This window comes from Pristiophorus japonicus, chromosome 10 (assembly GCF_044704955.1).
Source record: "Pristiophorus japonicus isolate sPriJap1 chromosome 10, sPriJap1.hap1, whole genome shotgun sequence".
NCBI lineage: Eukaryota > Metazoa > Chordata > Chondrichthyes > Pristiophoridae > Pristiophorus > Pristiophorus japonicus.
Window position 1 is genome coordinate 56993623 of NC_091986.1, and position 11612 is coordinate 57005234.

General features: G+C 44.4%; 1 protein-coding gene across 3 annotated transcripts in view; it reads left to right on the forward strand.

Moving 5' to 3' along the window:
• The window catches only part of LOC139274994 (palmitoyl-protein thioesterase ABHD10, mitochondrial-like), a 56854-nt gene extending 53809 nt beyond the window's left edge, over positions 1–3045 (forward strand). For all 3 annotated transcript variants that reach the window (XM_070891817.1, XM_070891819.1, XM_070891818.1), the window contains one exon: positions 1410–3045. In XM_070891817.1, the coding sequence (XP_070747918.1) occupies positions 1410–1748 (339 nt within the window). In that variant the 3' untranslated portion in view covers positions 1749–3045. The remainder of the gene's footprint in view (positions 1–1409) is intronic.
• Positions 3046–11612: the final 8567 nt, after the last annotated feature.

Here is an 11612-nt window from a genome sequence, read left to right on the forward strand (position 1 = left end):
TAATTGGTTTTTATACAACTGTTCTACGGTATTACATTAAATGGCGAGCAATTAATACAACCTCTATTGTTTACAAAGTTACGTTCAAGCTGATCAGACTTGTAACCTTCGTGGGTTGACTTCCGACAGTCCCAAGAGTGCTCTAACTGAGGAAAATTCTTATACTATTTAGCTACCTTGGGCTGCACCTATGCACAACAGTATGTGTAGAAGCATTTTGGCTGAGGCCATGTATTGAGGTGTTTATCTGCTTCCAATCTTTCGGTCTTCATCTGCTCTACAAGCTTTATTTAATGCGTAGGCCAAATAGCTTTGCAGCCTTCCATAATTCTGACTGTGTTGTACCATCTCTTACTCTGGTGTGTAGTATTTTAGCAACTTCCCCCTTATCTCTGTGCCTGATTCTCATGCCTCAGTTCATTTTTGTTCACCGAGAAATAAAAATCTTCCCCCTTTCTCCATATTCGCTCTGTGGCTAAAAATGCTAAAATGATATATGCTGGGATATTTTGACTACTTAAAAATATTCTAAAAGTCAGTTTGAATTCTATCCCGTTCGAGGGGTTCTGTGTTTCCCGGTCGTGTTCCAAATAGTTGAACAAGTGGGTAGGTCTCCATAACAGACACAATTGGCTGGAATGGAAACTTATGGAGATAGGAACAGGCTTGTGAAACCTTGCTCCATTACCATCCATGAATGATCTGCTCAAGCATGTATCCACAGTGTCACAGCTTTAATTTGGGCTAGCCAGTAAGGAAAGCAAGTTTAAGGGTATCTTGCATTTCCTGCTCCTGTAAGGTACAGCCGTTTCAGTCCCATCTGAGGGAATTGTTCTGTGGACGTTTGGTGAACTGAGCTCAACCCTGTGAGGGTACAAAAGCAAATAATTGCTCTCAATGCCTCTGGGTTCGGGAGAGAGGATGGATTATCAGGCAAAAGCAAAATATTGCAGATTCTGGAAATCTGAAATAAAAACATAAAATGCTGGGATTACTCAGCCGGTCAGGTACCATCACTGGAGAGAGAAATGTTTCAGGTCGATAACCCTTCATCAGAACCTGTGAGGGTACAAGTCATGTGAAACAAAATTTGAAAGAGATGTGGACAAATATTAATTTTCTTAAAGGAAATCAGTTATTAGCCCACTGTTCATTAATAACACTCTGTTGTATCACAACATTGGAAGCATATTGTTAAAGATTACTTTTGTCTTACTTGATTCCAACAGTTTGTTCAACCTAACCAACTCCAATTAGCAAATAATGAGAATTTCCTGTTCTGTAGATGTTTTAAGTACTCCATTAATTATATGTGGCAGACTATTATCTGAAAATGAAGATCATAACTGTTGACAAAATTGATTGTGATATTTTGGAACAGTTTCTAAATTGCTTGTTATTTCTGTTAGACAAAGAAAGAAATAGAAGCAAAGGGCGAATGGTATTTGCCAAACAAGCACAAGGAAGCAGGATTTTACAAGATCCCCTACGCCTTTATTAAAGATGCTGAAAATCACTGTGTGTTGCACGGCGCCATTCCAATAACTTGTCCTGTGAGGCTCATCCACGGTTTGAAGAACGACCATATTCCCTGGCAGATCTCACTGAATGTGGCTGAAAATGTGCTTGGTTCGGATGTTGACCTTATCCTTCGCAAACAGGGTCAGCAAATGAATGGGAAAGATGATGTCAAATTAATAGTATACACAATTGATGATCTGATTGACAAACTTACAACATTGGCGTAAATGGGTAGGGTTAGAAATTGGTACAATATATGTATATAATTAGAGTACACTGAACCCATGGAAGACATTCGCATCGGTGATTCCTGTGACTTGAATGCCCTATGTTTGCAGAATTATTTTGAATGAGTCCTAACAAGTGCTATTGGAGCATGTACCTTAGAGCAAAACATCTTCTATGTTGTTCCCAACAGAAAAAAATGGCCAACACGAGGCACTGTATGACCAAATGCAGATTGAACTGTAAACAGTGTAGTATGTAATCTAATTCCTAAAGATTTATAACTGAACCAGTTTCCTTTTACCACAATGCTGAGGCTTGCTGGACAATGGTTCTAATTTACCATTGTCTGGTCACTTAAATGGAATCGACTGTGCCTTGTGTGCGATTAATGAGATATGTCTCAAAATGCTGCATTTGTGCATAGATAATGTTGGGAATGCTAGCAGTGTTGATCAAAAGAATTTTATATTGTTCCCAGACATGTTTGCCAATTACAATTCAGTATTACAACTCTCTTTCTGTGTACATACTATGTTTTACTTTGAATGATCACATGTGACTGATTTCTATAGTACCTGTGTCATAGATCTCAAAACTGCATTGTATAACTATTACATTTTCTACTGCAATATGCTTGAGAACACCCATGAAAAAATAAATTGGTCACGCTAATATCCTTCCTCATCTATAAAGCTGGTTTTAGAAGTCACATGGAAAACATTCAGTATTTAAGGAATTCTTTATTGGCGATGTATCCCTAGTTCTTTCACATTACCTTGGGGGTTGGTGCCTTTTGGTTATATTGAGGAACTACTGAATTGAGAGGAAATAATTTATCCTAAATGTCTACAATGGATACTCTATTCCATAATAAATCTGATTTTTATGAAAGCTCCAGTGTAACTTCAAATATTACAGCATAAAATATCACCTGGCTATCAGGCTAAGGGCTGAGATTCGGTTTTACAGAGTGCTGACCAAATTAACAACTCCAGGTTGGTTGTGGCTTGTACCAAAGTTTCCGTTCACTTTGATTAAATAGGAAAACTTTGACAGTCCTCCTTGGAAACTGGAGAGTCAGCCTTGTACAAAAGTAATGTTTCTGTTTTTTTTTAAAAGGACGCCTTGCTTTATAACTTGACATAGACAGTAATCAATGCAATTTTAAGCACATTGTCAAAATAATTTAATTTGTTTATATATTGTTTGTTTAGATTTAACATGTTTATCATTTTGGCAATTGTGATTTTTTGCTTCTCGTTTTAAAATAATTAAACTGGAGAAGAAAACTCTGAACTTGCACTAATGTTGTTGTTTTTGTTTTCTGCTGTGGTCAATTTTCTTTGTGGCACATTGATCTGTATTGGTTCATGAATGAACCACATCTTCACATGACCAACTGAGTTCAGAGTGTCTTCCTTTAAAATGTTTTAAAGTAGGGTAAAACTTGGATAAGCTAGAGAAAAATTCAACAATTGTAGTTTTAGTTGTGCAGGGGCATGGGGGGGAGGGATAGCAAGAGGTTAAGAAAGCTAAACATTGAAAAGAAAATGCAGTAGTAACTTGGGAATTTCAATGTTTAAAAAATTTAAATTACAGCACAATTATGAATTTAAAATGTTAATTTAGTTAGATTCAATTCCTAATATCTACCATTGTGCAGTAAATGTAGCATCTTGTTTTGGTAATTATACTGCTGTGATGCTTTCTAGATTAAATTGTGCTAATGTATTACTTTAATTGAAAGTGGAGAGTCAGGTTTTTAATGAGGCGTCAGTTCAGGGCCCAGAAAAGCCGAGGGCCCAGGGGCAGCACAGGTCAGCCCACATTGTGATATGTGTGCGCACTAGGTCTGTGAAGCAGAGCTGGTCTCCAGTCGTCTTGGTTAATCCTCGCCACTGGACCAAGACCTAGCTCTGTCAAGCCCGTGTGGTGGCTGGTGTGTAACGCCACCACACTTTTTTTTTTAAATCCACGTACTGGCATCTTCTACCCTTCAATATGCAGTTTGGGACCTGGAATATTAGGTCCTTCATTGAAACATCTGTGAACTCAACCCTTTTTGGCGTAGAAGCAAGTCATCCTCCATTCGAGGGACTGCCTAAGAAGAAGCATCAAATTAAATTTTCAATTGCCTTTATCTATACATAATCCCTATTAATCTCAATCGTGTTCCTAAAAAAATAAACTATATAGTGCACGCAAGATGAATACAGACACATGGGACAAGGACATGCCTAAATACAATAGCAAAGTTGGAAAAAATGCTCAAAGTGGATCAATCAAAATTTTAAAAAGGGACAATGACTGAAAAGTAAGAAAGGAGAGGATAACCATTGAGTTCAGTTTAAGAGAATACAGAGGCAAGTCAAACAAAATTAGCAGTGCCAAGATAACTGGATAAGGACATATCTGCAGTTATGCAATAAACAAATCATTCCAATGTTCTAACAGCAAGAAGATTGTTGAGGGAGAAAGGTAAAATGCTGATGGGCCCATGTAAGAGTTGAACAGGAGATTATAAATCTACAAGTAAAGAGAAAAATGCTGGAAATCAAAAAAAAAAAAGCACACAGTCAGCATCTGTAAAGGAAACAGGCAGCCAACATTTCGGGTCACACAGCCTTTATCCGAACTGAAAAGTAAAAGGGAGCAGTATATCAATCTACTGGTCAGGTGGGCAGAGCAGTGGCAAATGGAATTTAATTCAGAGAAGTGTGAGGTGATGCACTTTGGGAGGGCTAATAAGGAAAGGGTATATACATTAAGCGGTAGGCCACTTAATAGTGTAGATGAACAAAGGGACCTTAGAGTGCTTGTCCACAGATCCCTGAAAGTAGCAGGCCAGGTGGATAAGGTAGTTAAGAAGGCATACGGAATGCTTGCCTTTATTGGCCGAGGCATAGAATATAAGAACAGGGAGATTATGCTTAAATTGTGTAATACTTTGGTTAGGTCGCAGCTGGAGTACTGCATGCAGTTCTGGTCGCCGTATTATGGGAAGGACATGATTGCACTAGAGAGGGTGCAGAGGAGATTTGCTAGGTTGCTGCCTGGAATGGAGAATCTTAGTTATGAGGATAGATTGGATAGGCTGAGTTTGTTCTGTAGGGGGTGGTGTGTGGAGTCGGGTTCACCTCTGACCTTCTGAGCGGTTCGAATCGCTCCCACTCCCTGGGTTCTAGACTCTGGATTTATTTGGGGATGTGATAAAATGCAAGAGACAACTGGTTTGGTGCAAAAGAACTTCGATTTTATTAAAGGCAAGAAAATACAATGTCAAACTTAGTCACTCAAGTAAAGAAAAGCACATCACACATTCAAAGGGGTTACAGTGAATAATACACCTTCTACCTCCCAATGCCTAACTCTGACTAGGCTAAATGCCAGGGCAAACTGGGACAATGCTCACCAATCCTTCACTGGTAATTGGCAGTGGTTCGTGATTTCGGGGTTCACTGGATTCTGTAGGTTCTGCTTGCCGTACCCCAAACGTCGTAGAAGACTTCTTACTGCGTAATCTTCAGTTCGGTGGTGTCCGCTGATGCGGTAGGGCGCATTTTGGACTCATGGGGTAAGTACCCATTTTCTTTCGTTAGAAATAGGTTTCAAAGTCTTTTTAGATAATGTTTTCACCTGCTGGTAGTCAGGCCTAGGTAGTAGAGTGGAAACTTTCGATTCTTCGGTTTCTTCCTTGTGGAATTTTGTTTCGAAGTTGGTCGATCGCGGTGCTTTTGGTGGTACCACGTTGGCTGTGGTTGGTTGCTGCCGCGATGATGATGTTCTTCCTTTTGGATTTTAGGACATCGAGGCTGGAGAAGCTAGTTAAAACTGCTGTGCTGGTCTCTCCCTTGATGCTCTATGATGCTATGCTGCTGTATGCATACCTTCTGCTAAGCGTTTTCTGAAGCAAAAAAGCATAAGCAAGCATTGCAAGTCCTTTGTTAAAGCAGGGCCCAGTTATACCTTTGGAGCTGTTCTAATCTTTGCGCCAAATCAGCCCTGATTCTTTGTTTAATTTTGGTTGGCTTAATATTTCTTTGTCATATTTTGGCAGGCTCATTAAATGTTAACCTGTCTCTGATGTGTCGGTCCTCTAAATCTGTTTCTTGATGGAAATATTAGCCTTGGTATTTGCAATGTCTGTACTTGGGTTTTTTATGCGGGCTGGATGTGCCATTGTTATTATGTATGGGCTGGAATGGTTTTCTAGATCAGGATGATGGTTAGCTATCTCTGGGTTAATTGTTGCTGTGTTAATGTCTCCTGGGGAGAAGGGTTTCCGAGTTTCCACAATTCTCCAGACAATTTGCTTTAGTTTCAATACCCCAGACAGCTTCAATACTCAAACTGGCTTCTTTGAAGGATAGTTCCTTCAGTCCTTAGCCCTGCCCCCACAAACTCAATCTGCTTGGTAAAATCCCAAATTCGATGAAAGTTCGTAGTTTCTTCCAGGTGCACTTTAGGATCTCAAACTTTCTGGTAGATATTTGCAAATTAAATTTCCTTTCCAATGAGTCCAAACACTGGGGGGGGTTCTCCCACGAATTTTGAAACCCTTCAGCCCCCCCACCTCCCCCGTGACACTCTACACACTGGAGTGTCATGCTAGGTGAGCAAAATTCCTGATCTCCTGAGAGTCAACCTTCCCTGTATTTACCTATCTAAAACTTTAATGTGCATCCCCCTTTGAAATGCAATGCAGTTTACAGGCACATATAGTCATTCCAATTCTGTTACAGCATAGACGGGCTCCGACACCCCTCCATCACTCCGTTTTTACAGTAAAGATAAAGGTACATAGTCAAACACAATTTTAAGTACAGTAAAATAAAGGTACATAGTCAAACACATTTTTAAATAACATGCTTACAACACTCGATTTCTGCGTTTTTACAGCAGGTGAAAATTAAACAAATCAAACATGATAATATGGGGTCACCCATCCCTGCCCGATTCCCAAGTTTGGCCAAGGAGCGTACAGCACCCTTTGGTGCCTGACCTGACGGCCTCTGCGTTTCATTCGGCAAGTGAGACACCATAAGTAAAGAATAATCGCAAATTGACAGACAACCAAAATGTGGGAAGCTATTCTGATCCCGGCAGGAACTTCTATGTTCCTAAAAATGTCCCAGCAAGGTGGAATTGTAATCTCGAGAATCTTTCTCCCTATCTCAATTGTTTTCTGTTCCAGAGTGCAGAAATGTTTTTGTGAGATGACAACAGCTTCTAGCAGAGCGGTAAGATATTCGGGTAGAGGGGGAATTTCATAGTCAAAATGTGTAACATAATTCTGCAGGTTTGTGATGTTTTCTCTCAGTGAGCTCAGGAATGGGGACAATCCGTTCCTGGGCCACTTGAATTGATGCCTCAGGTTTAAAGCAAAAATTGCTGTCATTCACCGGACACTAGAAGTGTCCATGTTGGTAGTGGGGAGCACTGGTGGTGACACAATATGTCCCACCCCCTATATATGCTACCTGTGGAGGGACATGGTCTTGTGTCATTACCTCCATGGTGCAGTTAATAGGCTGTGTGTCTTGTGCCATTACTTCCATAGTGCAGTTGACAGGCTGTGCACCAGCAGCTTTAAACCCGCACTGTGATTTAGAATAGGCATTCAAGTGCTGGTGACACAGTATTACGTGTGCATCCCGGTTCCGGCACCCGGAGAGATCAGTACCCATCATAGCTTGTTACCACTTTATGACATATGGTGGGACTGCTGTGAAACAAGCGTGTGCACCTCCTTGATTGACTCCAATGTTCTCCACCCTGTATACCGGTGCGGGTCGGGCTGTCCCACCCATGACCAGCATCCTTGGCACTATCCCCATGATGGTGTGATTAGAACGCCTGCAATCTACTGGGACAGGATAGGCTTCAGGGTAGGCGGAGCTGGCATGGTTTTAGTGAATTACTGTATGAGTGGAGGGCTGTGAGGTGCTTGTTACTGATCCAGGAGGGGACTAAACCTTGTTTTAAATCCTTCAGATTGTTGCAGCCCTCGCCCAACAACCATGCCCCATACAGCACGCACACCTCATTCTGTGCAGCCTGGTCGGAAGCATTCCTATCCTCCCGTATGAGTGCATTCACTGTCTGGGCATGTTTTTCCAGCTCAGCCACTATTTATTTTAAATGGACCATCATAGTCTGGTCCTCGTGTAGCTCTGAGCCTACTACTGTGTTTTCCTCTTTTAGGATCTTTCTCAGTTGGTTCTTTAGACCATTTATCTGTGTTTGCAGTTCTATTTCATCGAGGCTATTTATCACAGAGGACCCTGTATTATATGCAGTAAAAATGTTGTTCAAGGTTCCCCTTCTAGGTCTCCCCGTGCCCATGGTGTCCCTAGCGTGTAGGGTGTATAAATCTGCTTTGTCTACATTCCCAAAGTCTAACTTGTAAAATTTTTGAACATTTCGCTAAGTAGGGCCTGGTATAGCAGCTGTTTCCTTCGGTCACCATGCAGGTAAGTGCACCTCGGTAAGATTTAAAATAACTGAAGCTACTGCACAGTGTACCCCCTGGTATAACACCTTTTCGGTCGGTACCAATACTAATCCGTTCCCTGGTCCCTTGGTGGTGATAGGACACCTTTCTATTATTGTTCGCACTGGCAGGGTTGTGGGCAGGGGCTTCTTGATGTGTGCTTGTGTGCTCTTATTTCGGTGGTGTTAATTGGGAGTGTGGGACCGCACACCCGTGTAGGCTGGAATCCCACCCCATCCCTTCCCCCTCATCTTGCCATTGCCTGGCGAAGGCGATCGATATGCCTGCGGGACAGATCCCTCTGAGCCCTACATGCAGACGTAAATTCCCTGTTCGGACTCCTACCACTTGTTCCAACACATCTTCACTCCTCCCCGTGTCCCCGTGATGGTACGGTACGTATCATTACAGAGTCTTTTCCAGTCACATTCCTGGTCCCACGCGTCCTTGCTCAGCTTCCTGAGCCACCACCAGGGGAATCTTTCCTTTACAAGTCAAACATACACGTTTTCCCTCGTAGCAACGACCCGTATTCTTGGGCATGGAGCAGAGGCCTGCCCATAGGTAAACCCTTCCTGGCTGGAGTAGCGAGTGGAATTAGACCCCAGCCACCCTGGCCACCTCCCTTTGGGGCACAAACGGCGAGTTCTTCCACACCCTATGTGCCATCCCTGGCGATTATGATCGGTGCTCTCTCTCCCAAGCACCCATAGATGAGGGATTCTTCCAAGTCTCCTCGGCCACCGCTGCTCATCCTTATCAGGGTGAGCAGGAACATGACACTTCTCATGTTGTTCTCCTTCCTGTAGGGGCACATAAAACAGATTGTCCAGCCTGAGAAAAGCTTTCTGGCTTGACAAAGGGTGATCGAGTTCCAATTTGGGCTCATTTCTTCTCGGACACATTTAAGTCTTTAATCAACTGGTTGTCTTACCCAGTTCCCGTAGGAACTGATGTCTGTTATCAACTTTAATCCCATAGCCATTTTACTCATCGTTCTTGTAGTGCCTCTTTTACTGCCTACAAGGTGGGATCTTTTCCTTTCCCCAATAACTAGTACATATGTCACTATTTAGTCACCGGCTTCGGCTGAAACTTTTACATTTATATTCATCTAAACATTCTTATCCTATTCTACTCATTTCATTCCTTCCTTAGGCGTGTTTTTTTTTTCAGTCGTAGTGACCTGAAATCATTACACGCATAATCTACACTACGCTAGATTCTTACTAAACACATTTTAACTTATATTGTGCTATTTCTGTACATCTGCCACCCGTCTCCGGGTGGCCAGGTTAATTCCTGTTCTTATCATTTCTTCTCTGGCCTTTGGGTTTCCAGCGGGGCCGGTAGTAAGTCGGCTTGTGCCGCAGGTCCCGGAATGTCCTGACTGGAGGTGGGTCTGAGTCCCACACTATTGGGGGAACGTCCCCACCGGTGCTGCAGCACACTGCTCCTTTGGGGGTGGCTGCCACGTTCATTTCGTCCCCTGGGGGTTCTGCCTGGTCGAGGGCTGCGGGCTAGGGACTCCCAATTGGTGGCTGGTCCACCATTATCTCTGGGGCGATAGTCCCTCCAGTAACAGTCCACCGCCCCACTCGGTACGGTCTGAGAGTCTGCCATGTCCCCTGTGGGATTTCCACAGTCGGGAGCTGCTGGCTGAGGATCCCTGTTTTTAGCATGGCTCCCTGTTTCTGGCTGTCCTTTATGCTTGGCTGCTATCCCGGGGTTGAAAAGTTTGTACTGGTTTATGTGGAACCACTTTGTACGGCGGGGCATTTTCACCGCATAGACCATGGGGCTTGCCTTGTCAACAATGTGTTACGGTCCCATGTACAGTGCCTCAAAAACTCCTACTCGAGCGTAGGTCCGTACCATTCGTGGTGTTTGCGGGTTTCCAGCAGCATTCGGTTGCTCCGATGCTGTTTTCCCATATTGTTAGCAGCCTGCCAGTGAAACTGTTTAAGGTGTTCAAACAGATTCCTGACAAAGCTGTCCCGGCTCGCTTCCCTGAGTTGACCTTCTGTGAGTATCGGGGCTAATACGTGGATAAGGGTTCGCATGGCTCTGCCGGTCATGAGCTCATACGGGGAGTACTCTGTGCTCTTTGACTGGCTGGCCCGGATCCCCATGAGGTCCAGTGGTAAGACCTCTACCCAGTTCTTGGGTGAATCCCCTGTCTCCTTACGTAACCTATCCTTTATAGTGCGGTTTAAACACTCCACAGGCCTGGATGATTGCGGGTTGTGGGCGACATGCCATTCCCTTTGATGCCGAGCACCTTAAGGGTCTCCTGCATCACCTGCCCGGTGAAGTGACTTCCCTGGTCGGACTCCATGTACTGGGGTATTCCCCATCAGGAGAACTAGCTGTCCCTACTGCAGTGGCTGTTCGGCATGGGAAGGCTTCCACCCATTTGGTGAACACGTCCACCAACACTACACAGTACTTGTAGCCTCCCTGGGCAGTTGGTAGGGGCCCGATGTAATCAACCTGGATCGACTGCCAGGGTCCCTCTACCCTCCTGATATGTTCCATAGACACCTTCCTTTTCTGGGGGCCAGGGTTGTTGGCAGCGCACACCAGACAGCCGGCACAGAACTCAAGGACGTCTTCCCTGAGTCCCGGCCACCACCCTGCCTGTTGCACCCATTGCCAGGTGGTTTCAGGTCCGGGGTGTCCTGCTCGTGGGCCAGCTGGAGAAATTCTTTCCGGTGTTGTTGCGGTACCACCCATTGCTCCCCGCTGAACAGCATGCCTTCTTAAATGGCAATAGCTACGGTGCCGTACGGGCCGTCTACCCGTTCCCATTTGCTTGCGTGTTTAGGACAGTTTTTAGGATGGGGTCCTGGGTCTGAACCGTTTTTAGGTCCGAGGGCAATGCTACCCCTGCCCTCCCCATTGTCCCAATCCTGCCCCTGACTTCTGCGATGGGGCCTGGGTTCTCTGGATCCCAGAGCTTGCCAATGCGGGCACCCTGCTGAGCCAACATGTCAGCCTGTTCGTTTCCCTCGCTACGGGGTTCAGTGATGGAATGTGCCTTCACTTTATGTATATAGATCTTCCCTTCCTCCCCCATGGCTGTCATGATCTTTTCCAGTAAAGCCTTAATTGCCAGGGGTCTTCCATCTGCAGATGTGTATCCGCGACGGGACCAGATAGCCAGGTACTCCGTACATGAATTGCATGTGAACATACTGTCCGAGCAAATCGTTATGGGGTAGCGAATTCTTCGGGGTGTGTGACCACGTACACCACCGCTGACAGTTCAGCGTGCTGGGCGCTCATAGTTCTGGGGCGTTTAATCGCCGGGGCAATGCCTGCCTCTGGGTCATACACGCCGCAGTCTGCGAGTCGTTTGCCCGCAGAT